We start from the raw sequence: 23,231 nt of genomic DNA, 5'->3' as shown, positions 1-23,231 counted from the left end.
CAAGAGGTACACGGGCAGTACACGGGCAGTACACGGGCAGTACACGAGCAGTACACGGGCAGTACACATGCGATACACGGGCAGTACACAGGCAGTACCCGGGTGGTACACAAGAGGTACACGGGCAGTACACGGGCAGTACACGAGCAGTACAGGGCAGTACACGGGCAGTACGGGCGAAGGAACACAATGTGCGCACAAACCGCACAAAAAAAAATCTCCAAACGGCGGGGGTCGCGAAAGGTGAACCGCGTTATAGTGAGGGACGACTGTATTGTTATTTACAGTTATAATTCTAGTGCTTTTGCCCACTGAGAGAAGAATGATGTCACCGTACTTGACTCGATCCTTGGAGTCTCCAAACGTCTCCTTGAGCAAGGTGAAGTTGGGGTAGTAGTGCTGCGATGGAGAGACCACCTCCAGCAGCCCGCTCTCCACCTCTTTTGGGAAACTGTGAACACCCGGGAAAAGACAAGGGCCATCAGCAATTCACAGCACATATACGCTCCACACGTGTGACAGTCACGACACTGCAGGTCACAAGTTTGGCCACGTGTCTTCCTGTTTATTTTCATGATTATTTACATAGATTCTCACTGAAGGCTCCTTCAGGCAAATGGCCACCCTTTGCTTTAATAACTGCTTTGCACTTTTGGCATTTCCTCACCCTGACAAAGCACTTCTGCAGTATCACCCATTTGCTGCATTTTACGTTGAGCAAAAGCAACACATTTCTTATTTTTTTATGTACTTCTTTATGATTTCCTTTTCAGATAAATAAAAATATACACCATTTTCACCTCAACTGTACTAAATGTGTATAAAATCACATTTGCTGTACTAGTCAGTTGCCTTATTTTATTTTATTTTAAAACCAGTGAAAAAAAATCTAAGCATTTCTACCCACATTATGGAAAATTTGCTTTTTTGAGCCTTTAATTTTCCCCGGATTGTTGCGTCACAGATTCTGCAGTTTTAAGTTCACAAATCACTGCCAGACTCGTAAACATTTCTGACATAATTTTTTTGTTAACAAATTAATCTGTTAATCAGCTATTTTTTTTCACATGATAATTTCCTGCTGCAGGTAGACGGAGAGCTGCACCAGATCCCACTATGGGGAGCACAGGAACTGGGAAATAATGTTTGGTTCTTTAATTATTATTTTAACTTCTAAAACATGAAATGCCAAAGAAAAGCTACTCAAGTACATGTTTTACAGCCAATAACTACACAAATGCATACAAATTGTCTGTGGGTTATTAACTGCTAACACATAACATATTTCGATTCATTTAACCTTTAATTGTTCTTGCCACTCTTGCCTCCCTCCCTTTGCTGTCTGCTGTAAGTCACTCCCCTTTCAGAGCACGATTACAACATTAGTATCAATTCCTCTCTACTGCACATCATATCTGGTTTTTCAAGTTGCTGTGTTGTGTTTTTTTTATATCATGCTTTTGTGACTTACTTTGAGCTGATAGTCTCTGCGATGCTGTTTACATAACTGTGATCTGTCTGAAATGAGAAAGAGACAGAGAAAGAGTCAGTTTTGTTGTTTAAAACCTGTGACTTACAGATTTTCAGATATCACACTACAAGAATTTAAATTTACATTGTGAAATGGTTCACACATTCAACTGGAACAAGCACAATCAGAGATGGCAACCTGGTCCCCCATGAGGCATCAGTGGGGGCAGATCATCACCACAGAAGCAGTTTATGAGGAGCAAAGGCCATATTACATGATCATTATCCACAATGTAATGTGTGTATCTGTACAGTGCCCATGAACATTTGTGTGATAATGGTTTGGTTGAAGACATTTCACAGCTCATCCAAGCTGCTTCTTCAATTCTGAACAGTTCTTCAAAACTGAAGCAGCAGCTTGGATGAGCCGTACGAGATTTTGACTAGTACGTGACCCTTGCGTGGCACTTAAGGATGGCATACTATTGCCTCACGACAGTCTTAAGACCCGCACGACACCTGCATGCCCCACTTTGCCGAAATTTCTCTCAGGGTCCTGTACAAGTCTCACGGGACCTGCAAGCCACACTTGCACCACCCTTACGAAGCACTTAGAAAACTCTCTTTCCTCTACGGAACCCCACGGGCCTCCACGGGCCAAGAAATATCAGCACCCGTACAGGTAAATCGCCCTTGCAGGTTATTATGACTAAGGATTAAGCCATGACTGTTCACAAACCAACTGCAAAGACCTGCTGTTTTTCACCTGTTCAGTTGCTTAAAACAGCTCTTCCTAATGAATCAGGGGAATTAGGAAGTTTTAGAACAGCTTGTGCTGTTTGGAATGGTATAAAACTTTGGATTTTTCCATTGACTCTGACAGTTTACAAAGGGTATGAATAATTCTGGACATGCCACTTTTTATTCAAATGTAAATAAAAGCTGAGAAAATTTTTTTTTTTCCACAATGATGCCTCTTGTACATTGTCTTATTATCTTCTGGGAGACTCCTGTATCATTTCCAATCAAGAAAAAACTTGCTGGTTGAATAAAAGTAACTTTAGGTCTAATTTGTCAGGGGTATGAATAATTTTGGGATTGACTGTATACAGGCTGCACTTGAATATAAGCCGCAGGTATCCATGTCTTCAAGAACGTTTTCAAGTTCAGGTCGTCTGCTTTTATCACCTCTGAAAGTTTTTCTCATCTTTTTGCGTTGAGTCAGTTCGTCACGCTGCCGTCGCCAAAATCTCACCATCGACTCACTGATGCCGAGCTCACGTGCACCAGCTTTATTTCCTTCTTCCACAGCCACATCAGTCACCTTTAACTTAAAAGCTGCATCATCTGCATTTCTTCGTGTGTTTTCCATGAGGACGGTGTGTGTATGAAGCACAAAACAACTATTCAAAGGAGCATCTTCCTCGGCGCATAATCCCCGTCTGCACATGTGTCCTGCAGAAAGAGTCTCTGTCCTGTCTGTATCATGTCAGTGTCTTGGAGTATTTCAGCAGATTTCAGACTCTCTCGGGGGCGGGGCTAGTTCTGTCGATCAGGTATGAGTGGACGTCCGGTTACTGAAGTCTGAGACGTTTCTTCTCGTTATTTACACATACGGATAAGATACGTATCCCCCTCACTAATGTTCATTTCGCATCATAACTTATTTTATCACACGGCAATAAACTGTTTGCGGCTTATAGTCCGGAATTTACGGTACTTTTCTCTACTTTCGTAAAAGGAGCAGTATGTAAGATTTGGACTTTTTGGGTTATTGGTAACACTTGTAATGCAGATTTATTCGTAATTATGGAAACACTGGACATGATGTTTGGTTTAAATCTATAAAGACTCCCTGACTTCTGGGGGTTCTGAGTTTTCACACAAGGCATGGCCTGTCCGTACTTGCATGTGTCCTCAACCCGCAGGTTAAGACACTGGCTACCCACAGTACTTTTTTAAATGTATTTCTTACTTAAGTTGGAGTAACAGTATGATGTTAGTTTGAAAACACAGGAAAGTACAATATGATGTAAATATAAGAAAGTACTAGGCACCTCTGCCACAAAGACGATGATGAGGAGGTCCTGGAGCTGAGAGGGGCTGAGCTCGTACAGCAGCGAGCCCACCGTAGGTACCAGGTAACTCTGCTTCTCACGCCTCACGGTGGGGATGCCAAGAACCATGGACACTGACACGACACAAGAGACATGACAACATTATCAGTTTTTGTTTTTCACTGGCCTGAGTCTAGTGTAAGACCACAAGGAAGTACTCGAGAAACTGACATTATTTTGTGTTGTGAGCGTGTTATCAATGAGTGCGTTTACATGTACATCAGTGTCCTGGTTATGATCGGGTTTTTTGAGTGTCCCGGTTTCATCATGTTGCAGTATCCTGGTTATGAGAAACAGGGATACTGTAGCTGGTATATTCAGATAGCTACCGGGATACTGTGGCATGTATATACAGTATCCCGAATACTGCAACATAAAGCTGAGTGCGCATGCGTCCAAAAGACAAACACTTTTCAGTCTTTTTACCACAACAGTAGCCAAATTAATAAAATAACCATTAGGGATGGGCATTCGATGAAATTTTCTTAATCAATCGTCGGAAGAATTAACGATCGATTATCGATTAATCATTAAGGTTTTTATATTAAAATGATCATCATTATTATTACTATCTGCACTACTTATCTGCATAAATAAATTCAACTTTACGACATATAAACCGTAACCACTCTAGAGCCACATCAGCCCGTTTGACATTATAATGTGTTTAATTCAGTTTTGTTCAACTCTCACAGAAACAAAACTTAAAACCGCATCGCTAATTTGCATAAACTAAGCGAAGATAAAACTACAGCTCTTGTGTCGCTGATGCGGTCAATTTCTGTCGGATTAAAAGACATGACTCAGGTGAATACAGGTCAGTGTGACCAGATTTGCGTTTGTCAAAACCAGGACACCGTACGGGGGGAGGGAGGTGGGGACTCGTCATCCACATTGAGCGACTCTCACCTGGCAAAACTTTTTCCCACTGGACACAGAAACATATGTTCCTGCTTTATACACTGTGCACATGGACTCACACTTGTCCCGAACGCAACGGAAAGCGTGGAATTTCTTGTACAAATCATCGTTAAATACACATTTGTGCTTCTGTACGTTACAGACTGACCCACTGTTTGTGTCTCACTCCTTCTGATGCAGAGACACATGTACACACCTGTTTGGTCACGATACACACAGCAACATACATTCAGTTTGTCGATTAAAATGAACATAATCGATGAAATTCTTAATGATCAATTATTGATTAATCGATTAATCATGCCCATCCCTAATAACCATACATGAGTGAAATGACAGTAGAATAAAGAGCTGCTCTCAACCTGCACACGTACAATCTGCACTTGTGTGATCTCTGAAAAGTTAAACACGAACCATCTCCAACGCGATATACACACAGAACAGGCTCACCATCATCAGCACCTCCTCCATCACAGAAAAAAAACATTCATATTCCACTGGGTCGTGTCCTTTAGTCCGACCGACAGAAGCTCTGTGGTTTCGTTTCTGTAAAACGTAAACAAATGTGGCAAAGCTGAATTATATGATCAAACGGGCTGATGTGGCTCCGGACCCCACGTGACTCCCGGTGGGCGGGCCACCATTTTGGCAGTAAATATTGACAGCGCCACCGCCGAAGCTTTCAAGCCATCGGAGTACTCAGCTCATTTTAAATCACAAGACGTTGAGCTTTATATCAAAAAATTAAACAGATTAAACTTTACCGACCCATATAATGCCCCCGGAGTGATTTTAAAAAATATTTCCGCTGAAGAAGACGTCCCAGATCTGCAGTACACCGGCAAACAAACCAAAATTGGTCCGATTGACATGCCTCTGTTTCCTGGTAGAACAGCAATATCTCCAACTATCAACACCGATGTTCCCTGTTAAAACCACGGGCCGTCCTCATCTCAAGTGTCATCATGAACTCATAAAACAACAACATGTAGAAATTTGTACAAACTCACCGCATCAGCCCGGAACAGAAGATCTGAGTGCAGGTAACAGCAGCAGCCAACAGCAGTAAAGAGGAGCACCATAGCAGCTCCTCAGGACGGGGCTGGGGTCTGGTCCTTGGTCTGGTCCTCCGAGCGCGTTGGTCAGATGGTACGGAGGCTCCGTCCTCCATGTGCTGGTTCCAGACGGGGGCGAGCAAGACCAGTGCTTGATGGACTGGGTCCGAGTGGTTCCGTGTCATCATCTGCGTGTTGGTTCCGTGCGGGAAAAGCGAGAATGTTCTGTGGACTACAGGGCCAGACGGGCTGCTCCGGTCCTCCGTGCTCAAGAACCACGGTTGGTTCCGAGGTGGTGCAGCATCCGGACAGAAGCGTGAGTCCAGTTTGGTTGGTTATATGTTGTTCTGAGCGTCTGTGCTCGGTGCTCTTGGTTCTTCCCGGGAAAAGTTCTTCTCAGGCCGAGGCTCCTAACGCCACTCCCCGCTCCAGCTCCTTTGAGTCCGGACTGAACCAGAGCTGCTCCTGCTGGTTCAGGACTCTGGTTTGGCTCTAGTCCGACTGCATTTCTCACACTTGGCTAAAAGCAGGACATTTTGCTACATGAACATGGGGAACACCGGGACCTCTTTGTGTGTGCAGGTCCTGAACAGACGTACACACCCCCAGTTCTGACTCACTCTGGAGCCACACGTTTGCACATTTTCTGTTTTGGTCATTGTTGGCAAAATAATTCGGAAATGAATCTCGGCTGCGTTTGGAAAACAATCTGTTATTGCGCTGGAGTCGTACAGCGCGAGTCAGCCGATCTGCCGATTACTGCCAAAATGGCGACACCTAGTGCGTGACGAGCCGGTATGTCGTCAGCTCCCGGAGCTCTATAGCGGTTATGGTTTATATGTGGTGAAGTTGAGTTTTTTATGCAGAAAATTTGAATTAAGAATCTGTTGCAGTGTGTCTGCATTAGGTTTGAGCTGTGTCGTGTATCAGAGCTCCTCACTACTGGTTAGAACCTCCCGTGCTAAAGGAGCTCATGGTTGTTTATATTTTTCCTGGTTTATTTAATATATAATTTTTGCGCTTGCACATTTGTAAAATTGTGTCAAGAAACCGGGATACTCCATTTGATCATGTACACAGGGATATGAGTGTCCCGGTTTCTCTGTGCACATGTATACACAGTATCCCGAATACTGACAGAACTGGGATATGGCTAATAACTGGGATACTGATGTTCATGTAAATGCACTCATTATCACTGGGGCATCATTGCTGGTGCTGAATGTCAAGTTATGCAAATAGTGTTTAACACATGGAAGCTTGTGCACCAGAGGCTTCTGCTCTCAGCTCTAGTATAAGCAGCCTTGTTGTTGGCAGTGTGCAGACAGAGTACCTCCAGTGCGGCCCTTGCTGAGCACCACGTTGGGCACGAGGCTGTCCGGGTGCTCCTTCAGGTGGGGCAGGTACAGGTGGACATTGGGTTTTTGTAAGCGCTCCTCCAGGATGTCCCTCACTCTCGGACGCAGAGTCGCTGTCAAAAAACAGAAAAAGAAAGAAAAAGAAAAGGCATATAAAATATCAGTTTCTGAGGAAACTGTGTTCGGATGTGTCTGGGAACAGTGAAGAAAGTGCAGAGTCTGACACCAGAAGTCAACTGTATGGTTGTGACCTGATCAGTTAAACTGTAGGTTGTAATTTGTGCATTATCAGAACATACAGTATGTGTTTAACATTTGAGCCTGCTGTCAAAATTGTCAGCAAGAAAAATGATTGGCTGCAGTTAACCAATCCACTAATGTTTAGATTTTATTGTTTTAGATTTATTTGTTTTGTGTTTTTATCTCATCACTGCCTCATCACAGGACCCCTCCCCCGCTCTTCACTTCTTCTCCGCAATTTTAAACTTGCATAATACTAATTGTTCAGAGTGACACAATCACTCAGTCAACAATGAAGTATCCTCATTAATTTTTACTTCTTGGGTTCTTTGTAAAGACAAAACAGTAAAGTCTATTTACCTTGTTGACATGTTTCGGCTGCTGCTGCATCTTCAGAACTGTCCTCAGTGTCGGTGTTGATGTATCAGCTGTTGTTACTTCCTGTGGGCGTGGTCAGCCTGATGGAGCTGCAGGTCGCTCAGACTGACCACGCCTCCCGTCGCCCGATGTTTTCTGAAGGAGGGTGTCCCAGGTGTGTGAAAGGAGGAACGCTCTGTCGTTCCTCGTTTCCTGATTTCACTGTCCTGCCTGATCCAGTGTTTGAACTTGTTGCTTGCTCGCTGCAAGCCAATTCTGACGATGCCTTGCAGCCGAAACATGCCAACAAGGTAAATACACTTTACTGTATTGTTTAAAAAAACCAAGAAGTTAAAGTACATAAGAAGACAAAATGAACATCTTTGGCTTAATAAGAAGATTAGGACAAAAAGGTGTCAAAGCTGTTTGCCATTTGGAGAACAACAAGTTCAAACGCTGGATCAGGGAGGACAGTGAAATCAGGAAACAAGGAACGGACAGCATTAACCATGATGACGGAGCATTACTCCTTTCACACGCCTGGGACACCCTCCTCCAGAGAACACCGGGCGACAGGAGACCTGACTGACCGGGGACAGTTCTGAAGATGCAGCAGCAGCCGAAACATGTCAGCAAGGTAAATACACTTTACTGCATTGTCTTTAAAAATAACCCAAGAAGTTAAAGTACATAAGAAGACAAAATGAACATCTTTGGCTTATCCTTATTAATGTTCAATAATGGTCACAAATTTATTTTTTGATTTACAAATAATGTCGATTGACTTGGGTCGCAAAGATTTATGACTTTTGAAAAATGGGTCCCCAGAAAAAAAGTTTGGGAAACACTTCTCCTGTGCTTGATAATAAATGACTGAAAGGACTTCCACTGCTTTAAGATTCTGATTGGAGTCCAGTTCATGTACTTCGATAGTGAGCCCATCCCCTTCAAGTGTGGGAATTGTACAGCCAAAAAACAAATAGACGTGACAATTGCATATATAAAAAAATATATATACTTGGAAAACCATTATAACGTAAATGCGTGGCTACCTGTTGGAGCGCTGGTGCTGGTGCTGGTGCTCCTGGTTCTGGAGGCGCTGGTGGTGGTGTGGGTGGCACTGGCATCAGCATAAGCTTGGGAAACGTTCTTGACCTGCTCCAGGATGAGGTTGAGGTCCCGGCTGACCTGTTCTCCAAGCTCTTTTGCAGCTAGGAGGCGCTGGTTCAGGCTCATCAGATCCAGTGTGCTGACAGTGGAGCCTGGGAGGAGACCGCACATAATACCATCACACAAAACTATTAAAGGGCCCATGTTACGCTATTTTCTGAGCTCTGTTTTAATGTTTCCTCATCAAACACAAACCCAGAGTTGTGTTTTGTTACAAACCCTGCATATTTAGGGTTCTTCTCTCAAACGGAAGAATAATTAATAATTAATAATTGAATAATTTCAGCCCTGGAATTGCCGATCTCTACTAAACTAAAATTTGTAGATGTTCATTTGAAAACGACCGCTTCGTGACATCACAAGGTGGAGCAGAGCATTTTGAGCTTTGGAGATGTAGACGGACTAATAATAAAGAGTTAGATGTGTGAATGAAACAAAACACAACTCCAGGTCTGTTTTTGACGAGGCAACGTCATTATAACACGGGTTTTGTCAATTTTGTTTAAAGTACGACCTTTATGCCACTGACACAATAAAACCTAAAGAAGAATTTCCCCAAAGCTCTGAGTAAACATTAAAAAGTAGAAACATTTCTTTATATATTTTCAGAATTATAAAAGTGAAATGGAAAACTTGAGCTAAATTCATTAAAGCCTAGTATATGTTAATAATTCATGGTGGGAAAAAGGACTATGGGTGACATATTCCCATTCACTTCCATTACAAACACATGTCATGATTAAAACATTATAATATGATGGATTCCAACAGAAATCAGGACCAAACTGGTCTGGTTGTTTTGGTCTGAAGGTAAAGATGGTCTCTGAGTCCAGCACAGATGCTGTGACCCTGTGGCACCTGTGTGAACAACTATCAGTGTCAAAACAAGTATCCCCCAAACAAGAGCATCTCCTCCCTGACTGGTACAAAGACAAACTCCACAGGGCACAGGGACAGTCCCACATACACCTGACACTTACACCTGACACTTACACCTGACACCACACACTTACACCTGACACTTACACCTGACACTTACACCTGACACTTACACCTGACACATACACCTGACACATACACCTGACACATACACCTGACACTTACACCTGACACTTACACCTGACACTTACACCTGACACACACCTGACACTTACACCTGACACGACACTGACACCACATACACACACTGACACTTACACACACTGACACTTACACCTGACACTTACACACACTGACACATTACACCTGACACACACCTGACACACACCTGATACACCTGACACATACACCTGACACTACACCTACACCTGACACCACCTGACACATACACCTGACACATACACCTGACACATACACCTGACACATACACTGACACCTGACACACACCTGACACATGACACCTGACACATTACACCTGACACATTACACCTGACACATACACCTGACACATGACACTTACACCTGACACTTACACCTGACACTTACACCTGACACTGACACTTACACCTGACACTTACACCTGACACTGACACTTACACCTGACACGACACTACACCTGACACATACACCTGACACACACCTGACACTTACACCTGACACATGACACATACACCTGACACTTACACCTGACACCACCTGACACACACCTGACACATACACCTGACACACACCTGACACTGACACACACCTGACACTACACCTGACACTGACACACACACTGACACCTGACACTTGACACACTGACACTTACACCTGACACTTACACCTGACACATACACCTGACACTGACACACACTGACACTTACACCTGACACCTGACACACACCTGACACCTGACACACACCTGACACCTGACACATACACCTGACACACACCTGACACTACACCTGACACACACCTACACCACTGACACTTACACCTGACACACTACACCTGACACATACACCTGACACATACACCTGACACATACACCTGACACTTACACCTGACACTTACACCTGACACTTACACCTGACACTTACACCTGACACTTACACCTGACACATACACCTGACACATACACCTGACACTTACACCTGACACATACACCTGACACATACACCTGACACATACACCTGACACTTACACCTGACACTTACACCTGACACTTACACCTGACACTTACACCTGACACTTACACCTGACACTTACACCTGACACTTACACCTGACACTTACACCTGACACTTACACCTGACACTGACACTTACACCTGACACACACCTTACACCTGACACATACACCTGACACATACACCTGACACACTGACACAACACCTGACACCTGACACATTACACCTGACACTTACACACTGACACTACACCTGACATTACACCTGACACTTACACCTGACACTTACACCTGACACTTACACCTGACAGTCCCACATACACCTGACACATACACCTGACACATACACCTGACACATACACCTGACACTTACACCTGACACTGACACTCACCTGACACTTACACCTGACACACACCTGACACATACACCTGACACATTACACTGACACTTACACCTGACACCCACATTACACCTGACACTTACACCTGACACATGACACACACATACACCTGACACTTACACCTGACACTTACACCTGACACTTACACCTGACACTTACACCTGACAGTCCCACATTACACCTGACACTTACACCTGACAGTCACCACACTTACACCTGACACTTACACCTGACAGTCACCACACATACACCTGACACTGACACTACACCTGACAGTCCCACATTACACCTGACACTTACACCTGACACTTACACCTGACAGTCCCACATTACACCTGACACTTACACCTGACACTTACACCTGACACATTACACCTGACACTTACACCTGACACTTACACCTGACACTTACACCTGACACTTACACCTGACAGTCCCACATTACACCTGACACTTACACCTGACAGTCCACACATTACACACACTGACACTTACACCTGACAGTCCCACATTACACACCTGACACTTACACCTGACACTACACCTGACACTTACACCTGACAGTCCCACATTACACCTGACACTTACACCTGACAGTCCCACATTACACCTGACACTTACACCTGACAGTCCCACATACACCTGACACTTACACCTGACAGTCCCACATACACCTGACACTTACACCTGACACTTACACCTGACAGTCCCACATTACACCTGACACTTACACCTGACAGTCCCACATTACACCTGACACTTACATGACACCCCATGACACTGACACACACCTGACAGTCCCACATTACACCTGACACTTACACCTGACACTTACACCTGACACTGACACACACTCCCACATTACACCTGACACACACCTTACACCTGACAGTCCCACATTACACCTGACACTTACACCTGACACTGACACACACCTGACACTTACACCTGACACTTACACCTTACACCTGACACTTACACCTGACAGTCCCACACACATTACACCTGACACTTACACTTACACCTGACACTTACACCTGACACTTACACCTGACAGTCCCACATTACACCTGACACTTACACCTGACACTTACACCTGACACTTACACCTGACACTTACACCTGACACTTACACCTGACACTTACACCTGACACTTACACCTGACACTTACACCTGACACTTACACCTGACAGTCCCACATTACACCTGACACTTACACCTGACACTTACACCTGACACTTACACCTGACACTTACACCTGACACTTACACCTGACAGTCCACATGACACTTACACCTGACACTTACACCTGACAGTCCCACATTACACCTGACACTTACACCTGACAGTCCCACATTACACCTGCCAACAGGTGAAAGGAGTAGAGCCTGACCGATATGGATTTTGCTGTAGCCGATATGAAACCGATATAATGGGGGTTGGAGCTGCCGATAGCCGATATAATCGCCGATATATTTAGTGATGTAAAAATTCACTGTAAATGTTGAATTGTTTAAAAAACTTAGGTTTGGCTCTGGTGGATTTTAAATTGGGTTTATTTAGGCAACATTTATTGTTATTCTGCCTCTTTACATCATATTTACAGACAGTAGGTTGGCTTAATTGCATTTTTGCATCACATTCTAGACACTAGTGATGGGTATTCCAGTTCTTTTTAGAGAACCGGCTCTTTTGGCTCGGCTCACTAAAAGCTGCTGGTTCTTTTGGCTCCCAAGTGGCTCTTCAGATTGTTTTGTTGCAAGCAGGACTAAAGCACGTCTAAAGCAGGACTGAATCAGCACTGAACCAGGTCTAAACCAGGACTGAAAAAGGACTAAACCGGGACTTATTTATTTTATGCTAAACTACAGTCAAATATGCTCGTTTTTTTTTGTTTTTATTTTTTTTAATCCTACGTACACGCAAATTTCTCAAAGTTTCGTTTTTAGCCGCTGCCGCTGTCAAACCACGAATCACGCGGCGTGAAGAGAAAAAAGTGAGAGAAAGAGAAAACACGGCTCCCAATAAGGATCAGGCTCCCGTCGTTCCCTTCAAAGAGCCGGCTCTAAGAGCCGTTTCGTTCACGACCGACCCATAACTAGTAAAGAAACTAGTGCTATTAGCCTTTAGCCGTAAATATGTGCGCGCCGCGGTAATTAATTATATGTGCAAATGTCATAATTCACACGTCTGTTCACAGCTCATTTACATATCAATGCTGGTCCAGTAGCAAATATACGGCCAATATAGTCACTTTAGAACAGACCAATAGAAAACAGCCTGTGTATGTGCGGGAGCTACAGCAGCTAACCCATAACAAATGACAAAAACTAGCTTCAGAGTCGACATATTTCCAACACTCACCGCTCATACAGGCTCCTCCTCACATCACAAATCTGCACTAATAAATGTCCTTTTAATCCAGACTCAAACCGATTGTCCGTAAAAAGAATATAATCTCAGTGTTTGGATCTGTGTCTGCAGGTGTAAACAAACACACGTGAGTGACGCGACTCTGTGGTGTGTTCAGGGACAGTACGGACACACACAGACAAATGACTCCGTAGATAAATACTGATGTGGAGCCACATATTAGGACATTTATCTGTCTGTAAATTGGATTAAATGAACAGAATGTAGAGACTCTAAGCTTTATAACGAGGTATAACATGCCCACGTGAAATATCGGCCCCTATCAGCAAGCATATCGGCCAATAGCCGATATGCCTAAAGTTGCCCATATCAGCCGATAATATCGGCCAACCGATATATCGGTCAGGCTCTAGAAAGGAGTATGTGCACAAGCAGAGGTTTGACAAACTTATTCAGTGTAAGAGACAGAAGCGACTCCTGCTTCTTAAACACGACAGAAAAGTCTGTGCTGGCTTTAAAATGAACTGGGACATACATTTATGACAGATAAGGATTGCACGATACACAGATGAGATTGGACAACAGCATGAAGCCAACGCTGCAGGAACTCCCATTCATTTACAACAACACCCACAAAACTCCAGATGAACAATCCGAGCTTACCGATCTTACAAGTTACCGAGCTTTTCATTGGTAAATACAGCTGTACTGTACGTTGTTGATAAAGTGTGATTTTCCAAACAAAAACAAACGCTGAGGTCATGTAATGTTCAAATGCTATGCTCTGTTTAGCAAGTGGTAACCCAAAGTAAACAAACTGAAAACACACGTTTGACCTCTGGTCCTGTTCTTTTGGCCCAAACAAACTCATTCAGTCTTTGTGACTCAAAATAATAGTAAATCCAAAAGTATGTCCCAAATGTAAAGATAATAACCTGTTCCCTGATCTGAAAATCAGAATATGAGACAAACACTGTGGGCATTAACAGATCAATGTTGCCTCAGAGAGCGTTTCTTGTTATAATAATATCCTACTAATAGTCTAAAGCCGTGTCTACACCAAACGCGAATGGCACAAATAAATTGCATCAAACCCCCCTAATTTGCCGCTTGACTTTTTTGAGGCATTCACTTAATTCGTGCGTCCTGGTTGAGAGTTTGAGAATTTGGTCGCTCGAGTAAATCCGCTCTGTTCTCTCCAGAAGGATCAACTGCGGCTGCGCAGTGTCCTCTGCATCTATTTTCATTTGGAAAGATGGCGGAGTTGGACTACATCGAGCTGACCGGGACAAGACCTAGACCGAGACCAGACCGGGACCAAACCTAGACCAGACGGGGATCAGACCTAGACCAGACGGGGATCAGACCTAGACCAAACCGGGACCAGAGAGGGCTCCAAGCTTCGACTTGATCCTTCAACTCGAGCTCCGGCTCACAACCCACGGCCCGGCCAGAGCAAGCGGATTCTCGGACCCCGCAGAGGCTCGGAGCCAACAGCCGGAGTGTAACTGAGACCGGGACCAGACCAGGACTGAGACTGGGACCAGGCCGGTTTAATCCTGGTTTAGTCTTAGTTTAGTCCTGATTTAGTCCTGGTTCAATCCTCACTTAGTCCTATTTTAGTCCTAGTTGTCCTGGTTTAGTACTGGTTCAGTTCTGGTTTAGACCTGGTTTCGTCCTGGTTCAGTCTGTATGCAGTGCAAAAGTCCGGTATCGCAGACCAGGACAAAGCCCGAGACCAGACAGGGACCAGAATAAAGGAGAGGGGGACAGAGTCTGGTGTAGGTCCTGTAGGTGTGGAGTTTATTCCGGTCTGTGCTGTAATATCAGCTCGTTTCCTCAGTTTTATATGTCACTGCCAGAACACGGCCCCTGATTGGTTGATGTGACATGTATATTCGCAGACACTCAAAACGCTCAAAACACGCAAATCGCGTCGCCCGGTTTCCGTCATTCACAGCACAGAACTTTATTCGCCCGTCAACGCGCCTTTACATAGGGTTAACATGGAAACTGTTCACCTTGTTCGCGCCATTCGTGTTTCCTGCAAAACATCCCACCCCAACATTAGGGGTTAGGGTAAATTTAGATCCAGGGTAAGGGTTAAGGTCTGGGTTACAGGTTAGATCTAGGTTTATGGCAAGGCGTGTCTTAGGTGATGGCCTCCAGGCATTAGCATAAACTCAGAATCTATAGTTTTATCACCGTCTGTACAAAGTTCACAAACTAGGAACATGAAAACGATTGTTTAGTCAATAGGGCTATTCATTTACAGGAGACTACAGAAGTGAGACGCACACACTGTGGAAATGTACTTTCCAACAAATGTCTCCAGTACAGTCAGCACAACAATAACAGAGCTTTAGCACGTTTCTGTTTAGTTCACTCTGAAAACTGCATCAGGGATGGGCATGATTAGTCGATTAATCGATAATTGATCATTAAGAATTTCATCGATTACGTAAATTTTAATCGACAAACCGAATGTAGGTTGCTGTGCGTAGCGTGACCAAACAGAGGTCCGTACAAGTAGCTCTCTGCACTCAGAAGGAGCGAGACACAAACAGTCAGTCCGCCTGTAACGTACCGAAGTCTGTCGCAACCACAGCCATTCAAACAGGAGAAAGTGGCTCTGTGTCTGTCAAGGGGAAACCCGATCAAACTTAACTGGGAGTATTTTAGAAGCTTGTGAAACCACAGTGAAACTAACAGCTGAACAGATTTGTATTTCCCAGGATAGGATTTCAAAAGTAAATTTTAAAGCAATAACTAACAGTCTTTGTGGACCTGGACTCTTTCACATGACACAGAACTGCCCCAGGACACACTGTACTGAAGGTAAATGCACAAATACAACAATAGATGCTCTCTGTGTATTTTAACAGGGATACACTCGCATAGGACATCATCATGTATCTGAAACTTGGCTTACAGAAAATAAAGGCACACAGTTCGTAATCGATGGTTATGAACTAAACTATTTAAATAGACAAAACAAAGGGGGTGGAGGAGTGGCTTTGTATGTAGACAATAGCTTGAACTACAAAATAATAGATCAAATGACAACAGCTATTGAAAATGTACTTGAATGTATTACAGTTGAAATAAGAATGGAAAATTGTAAAAATGTAATTGTTAGCTGTGTGTACAGAGCACCTGGGTCTAATATTGAAATGTTCACAAACTGGTTAGAAGAAGCATACTCCCAAAAACTGCATAAGAGGATATTTGTTTGTGGTGATTTTAATATTGACTTGCTAAATCCATACAAACATAAAATTACAGAGGAATGTATTGACACTATGTTCAGTTTAAATCTGTATCCAAAAATAACAAAGCCTTCAAGGATAACAGCACATTCTGCCACGCTAATAGATAATATTATCACTAATGACACTGAGAAACATACATTAAGCGGGTTGTTAATAAATGATATCACAGATCATCTGAAAGTTTTCATAGTTACTGATTTTAGATTGAGGAAAAAAAGTGCCTGAAAAAATACAACACCACAGACGAATTCAATCAGACCAAACGATCACTGCCTTTAAAAATAGTTTACTTTCTCAAGACTGGGATGCTATATGTAATATCCAAAATGCAGAATGTGCATACAATGAATTTATAAAAATATTTCTAGAGTTATATAATAGAAACTGTCCAATTGTATACTATAATAAAAAAAAGTAGATATAAAGAACACCCTTGGATAACAAAAAGGTCTTCAAAATGCTTGCAATAAGAAAAAGAGTCTATTCAGAAATTTTATAAAAAAGAGAATGATTGAGACAGAGACTAGATATAAAACATATAAAAACAAATTAACTACAATTTTGCATACAAGTAAGAGAGATTACTTTAGGAAATTATTAGATTATAATAAAAACAATGTGAAAGAGGTATGGAAAATATTGAACAGTGTCATAAATAATAAACCAAAAGCAGAAAACTATCCGAAATTCTTTACACATAATAATATAGATGAATATAACATGGAAATGGTGGCAAATAAGTTCAATCAGTTCTTTGCTAATGTGGGTCCAGATTTGGCAGCCAAAATCCCTCAACACACAGGAGAACGCCAACAACTAATTGACAGAAATCCCCATTCCATGTTTATTTCCCCTGTGGGTGAAACGGAAATAGTCAATACAGTCATGAAATGTAAAAATAAGAAATCAACTGATTACAATGATTTGGACATGGCCCTGATAAAACAAATAATTACAGTAATTGCCAAACCATTAGCACACATCTTCAATCTATCATTTCAAACTTGTACAGTTCCACTACAGATGAAGATAGCAAAAGTCATACCTTTATTTAAATCTGGAAACAAGCAGGAATTTACCAACTACAGACCAGTTTCTCTACTACCACAATTCTCAAAAAATATTAGAACAGCTCTACAACACTAGACTGGAAAAATTCATAGGTCAACACAACCTCCTCAGCGATAGTCAGTACAGGTTTCAGAACAAGCAGATCAACATCACTCGCTCTGATGGACTCAGTTGAAGCAATAACCAATCACATTGATCAAAGGAGAATAATAGTGGGTATATTCATAGATTTAAAAAAGGCTTTTGACACAATAAATCATCAATTACTATTTAAAAAAATGGAAAGGTATGGAATAAGAGGGGTAGCTTTAAAGTGGCTAAAAAGTTATTTAGTAAACCGAAAACAATTTGTCAAACTGGGTGAACACTGCTCTTCACATGAGGACATTGTCTGTGGCCTGCCACAAGGGTCCGTGTTAGGACCTAAATTATTTATTTTATATATTAACAATCTATGCAAAGTGTCTACATTGTTTAAAGCAGTGTTATTTGCAGATGACACAAATTTATTTTGTTATGGAGACAACATACAACAGTTATTAGCTGATATAACATCTGAAATGATGCAGCTAAAAATATGGTTTGACACAAATAAATTATCTCTAAATTTGAATAAAACTAAAATAATGCTATTTGGGAATTATAAGGAAGAAAAAATACAGTTACAGATACAAGGTGTAAGAATAGAGCAGGTCAAGGAGAATAAATTTTTAGGGGTCATAATTGATGAGAAGATTAACTGGAAAGCCCACATCCAATATATACATAATAAAATATCAAAAAGTATTGCAGTATTAAACAAAGCAAAGTATGTCTTAGATCACAGAGCACTACACACACTTTATTGTTCACTGGTTTTGCCATATTTAACATACTGTGCAGAAATTTGGGGCAATAACTATAAAACTGCAATAGAACCATTGATAAAACTTCAAAAAAAAGCAATAAGAATTATTTATAATGTCAAATTTCATGACCACACTAATCCACTGTTTATTCATGCCAAATTACTCAAACTGAATGATTTGATTCTGTACCAAACTGCACAAGTCATGTATATAAAGCTAAAAATAAGCACTTACCAAAAAATCTTCGACTACTTTTTTGTGAAAGGGAAACAAACTATAACTTAAGAGGCGTTTTGAATTTTAAATTGCCTCGTGCTCGAACGACAAGAAAAAGTTTTTTGTGTCTCTGTTTGTGGTGTGAAATTATGGAACAACTTGAAAATAGAATTAAAACTTTGTTCGAATATACATGTATTCAAAAGGGCAATTAAAAAATGTATTATTTCAAAATACTGTGTGGAAGAAATGAGTGCTTAGGGTATATGTGTGCATGTATATGTATGTGTATGTATATGGGTGTATATATGTATATATATATATAGGTATGCATGGGTATGTGATGTGTATGTAGGTATGTATATATTATATCTGTGTATATGATGTGTACTATATCTGTGTACATAATATACATATATTCGTTGTTGTCTGTTAGATTGTAATGCAATGGAGGTACTGTGCAATTATTGCTTATAATGTACAGGAAATGAGAAGTCTGTATTTGTTCTTCGTTAATTTGGGACTGTAGAAAAAAGGGGTGGGGTTAAATAAGTATTTACTTCCTCCCACTCCTTTTTCGGACACAAGGAAAATTCTGCGTAACATTTATTTTGCCTGTTATTATAGAGTAGAAATAGTTACTTTTTGTGTTATATCTATGTATTTACGTTTTTGTTTTTTTAAATTATTTAGTTTTTTTTTTGTTTTTTTTAATTATGTTCTATGTATTACTGTCCAAAATAAATAAACATAATAAATAAACATAATAATCATATACGGCTTCTGAACCGCTCTTCCTCTGACGCGTCCCCCAGGACCTGTTTGCCTTGGGTGACCCTACCAGGGGCATGAAGCCCCTGACAACATAGCTCCCGGGATCATTCGGGCTTTCCCGATGATGATGTCCACTCAGAGGCCAGTGACGTCGCCCGGATTGGCATTACTCGGGCCCCACCCTGGAGTCAGGCCTGGGGTGGGTGCTCGACAGTGAGCGCCTGGGGGCGGGGCTGTCCTCACGTGGGCCCACCACCCGCGGGAGGATCCATATGGGGCCGGTGCAGAGAGATTTGGGCAGCGGTCGACGGCGGGGGCCTCGACGACCGGATCTCCGGACATGGAGACTGACTCTGGGGACATGGAATGTCACCTCGCTGGGGGGGAAGGAGCCTGAGCTTGTGCGGGATGTTGAGCGTTATCGACTAGATACAGTCGGCCTCACCTCCACGCAGAGTTTGGGCTCTGGAACCCAACTCCTTGAGAGGGGCTGGACTCTCCATTTCTCTGACATTGGCCACAGGGAGTGGCGGCGGACTGGTGTGGGCTCATTGCCCCACAGCTCAGCCGCCGTGTGTTGGAGTTCACCCCGGTGAACGAGAGGGTCGCGTCCCTTTGGGTTGGGGACAGATCTCTCACTGTGGTGTCGGCCTACAGGCCGAACAGTAGTGTAGAGTACCCAGCCTTCTCCATTGTTCTCCTGGGCGACTTCAACGCCCACGTGGGCAACGACAGTGACACTTGGAGAGGGGTGATTGGGAGGAACGGCCTCCCTGATCTGAACCCGAGCGGTGTTTTGTTATTGGACTTCTGTGCTAGTCACGGTTTGTCCATAACGAACACCACGTTCGAGCACAAGGGTGTCCATCAGTGCACGTGGCACCAGGACACCCTAGGCCGGAGGTCGATGATCGACTTTGTCGTCGTGTCATCTGATCTCCGGCCGCGTGTCTTGGACACTCGGGTGAAGAGAGGGGCTGAGCTGTCAACTGATCACCACCTGGTTGTGAGTTGGGTTCGCTGGCGGAGGAGGAAGCCGGAAAGACCTGGCAGACCCAAGCGTGTAGTGAGGGTCTGTTGGGAACGTCTGGCGGAGCCCTCTGTCAGAGGGACTTTCAACTCGCACCTCCGGGAGGACTTCTCCTGGATTCCGGGGGAGCCTGGAGACATGGAGTCTGAGTGGGCTTCATTCTCGGCCTCTATTGTCAATGCAGCTGCTCGAAGCTGTGGGCATAAGGTCTGTGATGCCTGTCGCGGCGGCAATCCCCGAATCCGGTGATGGACACCGGAAGTAAGAGATGCCGTCAAGCTGAAGAAGGAGTCCTATCGGGCCTTGCTGGCTCGGGGGACTCCTGAGGCAACTGATGGGTACCGGCGGGTCAAGCGTGCTGCAGCCCGTGTGGTCGCAGAGGCAAAAACTCGGAGCTGGGAGGAGTTCGGGGAGGCCATGGAGAAGGACTATCGGACGGCCTCAAGGAAATTCTGGCAAACCGTCCGGCGCCTCAGGAGAGGGAAGCAGTTCTTCACCAACACTGTTTACAGTGCGGGGGGAGAGCTGTTGACCTCGACTGGGGTTCCGGAGGAACTGGAGGACGTGTCTGGGGTGAAGGAAGTCTGGGAGTCCCTGCTTAGACTGCTGCCCCCACGACCCGGCCCCGGATAAGCGGAAGAAAATGGATGGATGGACACTCGCATAGACAGTCAAAAAATAGGATGGATCCTATTTTCTGAAATCTACGCATGCAGGACGTGCTGCTGCTAACACGCGTCCTGCACTTTCAGTAGAGCCACCCTCATTACTTTCAACACATTCTAAAAGTTACGCATCCAAAAGTTGCAGTTTTTAGGGCCTGGCTCCACTGCATGTGCATATTTCACCCAAAACGAGCGTAAAAACTGCAACTTTTGGATGCGGAACTTTTAGAATTTCTATTCTAGTCCTGGTCTAGTCCTGGTCTAGTCCTGGTCTAGTCCTGGTCTAGTCCTGGTCTAGTCCTGAGCTCTTGCACGGACTGGATCCACGCCACTGTCAGAAAACAAACGCACGCCAAGCAGGACTAGACCAGGACTAGACCAGGACTAGACCAGGACTAACTAAACCAGGGCTAGACCAGGGCTAGACCAGGGCTAGTAGACCAGGGCTAGACCAGGAGACCAGGACTAGACCAGGACTAGACTAGCACTAGACCAAGACTAGACCAGGACTAGACCAGGACTAAACTAGAACTAGACCAAGACTAGACCAGGACTAGACCAGGACTAAACTAGAACTAGACCAAGACTAGACCAGACCAGGACTAAACTAGAACTAGACCAGGACTAGACCAGGACTAAACTAGAACTAGACCAGGACTAGACCAGGACTAGACCAGGACTAGGCCAGGACTAGGCCAGGACTAGGCCAGAACTAGGCCAGACTAGACCAGGACTAAACTAGGACTAGACCAGGACTAAACTAGAACTAGACTAGGACTAGACCAGGACTAAACTAGAACTAGACCAGGACTAGACCAGGACTAAACTAGAACTAGACCAGGACTAAACTAGAACTACACCAGGACTAGACCAGGACTAAACCAGAACTAAACCAGGACTAGACCAGGACTAAACCAGGCCTAAACCAGAAGTAGACCAGGACTAAAATGGGTCTAAACCAGGACCAAGTACATTCATTTAGGCTGTTTGGAAAAAAAAAAAAAAAAAAAAAAAGGAGCCTAAAAGTTTGAATTTATTTATTTTACCGTGATTATCGGAGTATATTTTCTAATTGTAAGAATGTTTTCAGTGTTTGTTTTGCGTAAATGTTCAAAGTTTAGCCTGGGCCTTTTCATTAAACCCATTCCCCAAAAGCCTACTGGCCTTTTTATATTTTTTTAGACAGAAAAACGACACTTACCCCTGAGCTCTGGCGCGGACTGGATCCACGCCACTGACAGAAAACAAACGCACGCCAAGCAGCAGCCAAACGTCACGGAGGACGGCTTCGCTCTCATAGTCCACGGCCCGAGTGCGCGGACGGGCGGCGTGCGGCTCCGTGCGGCTCCGTGCGGCTCTGAGCGAGGCACTGACGGGAGCACCGCTGCACGGAGGCACGCCGCTGACTGCGCCACCTGTGCCCGCCCCGAGCTCCGCCTACAAGCACCGGCACACGACCACGCCACACGCGGAACCCCGGGCCTCTGTACCCCGCGTGTTTTTTTTTTTTTTTTTTTTTTTTTTTTTGTTTTTTTCCCCCTCTCTTTATTAAGAACAGGGGTCGTCAAACTAAGGCCCGCGAGCCGACTCCAGCCCGTCACGCCCCCCTGGCCGGTCCCCGAGCCTCTCGAACTGGACCTGTGAGGCAATTTCTTATTTATTACCTCCGCCAAGGAGGTTATGTTTTTGCCGGCGTTTGTTTGTTTGTTTGTTTGTTTGTCTGTTTGTTTGTTGTCTTTTATCTGTTAACAACATAACTCAAAAAGTTATGGACCGATTTTGAT

General features: G+C 43.7%; 1 protein-coding gene across 1 annotated transcript in view; it reads right to left on the bottom strand.

The window, feature by feature from the left end:
* The window catches only part of zgc:154054 (Alpha-1,3-mannosyl-glycoprotein 4-beta-N-acetylglucosaminyltransferase B-like), a 71,417-nt gene extending 48,614 nt beyond the window's left edge, over positions 1-22,803 (bottom strand). Inside the window, exons 1-6 of the mRNA XM_055158909.1 lie at positions 22,649-22,803; positions 8,571-8,780; positions 6,897-7,034; positions 3,528-3,661; positions 1,472-1,518; positions 338-451 (exon numbers count right to left, since the gene is read on the bottom strand). Coding sequence (XP_055014884.1) covers positions 338-451; positions 1,472-1,518; positions 3,528-3,661; positions 6,897-7,034; positions 8,571-8,780; positions 22,649-22,745 — 740 coding nt within the window. The 5' untranslated portion in view covers positions 22,746-22,803. The remainder of the gene's footprint in view (positions 1-337; positions 452-1,471; positions 1,519-3,527; positions 3,662-6,896; positions 7,035-8,570; positions 8,781-22,648) is intronic.
* Between the last annotated feature and the right edge of the window lie 428 nt (positions 22,804-23,231).

The sequence above is a fragment of the Boleophthalmus pectinirostris genome, unplaced genomic scaffold, assembly GCF_026225935.1.
Source record: "Boleophthalmus pectinirostris isolate CB_2022bp ecotype Guang Dong unplaced genomic scaffold, ASM2622593v1 HiC_scaffold_23, whole genome shotgun sequence".
In the NCBI taxonomy this organism is placed as follows: Eukaryota; Metazoa; Chordata; class Actinopteri; order Gobiiformes; family Gobiidae; genus Boleophthalmus; species Boleophthalmus pectinirostris.
This window is presented reverse-complemented; position numbering and strand designations above follow the sequence as displayed.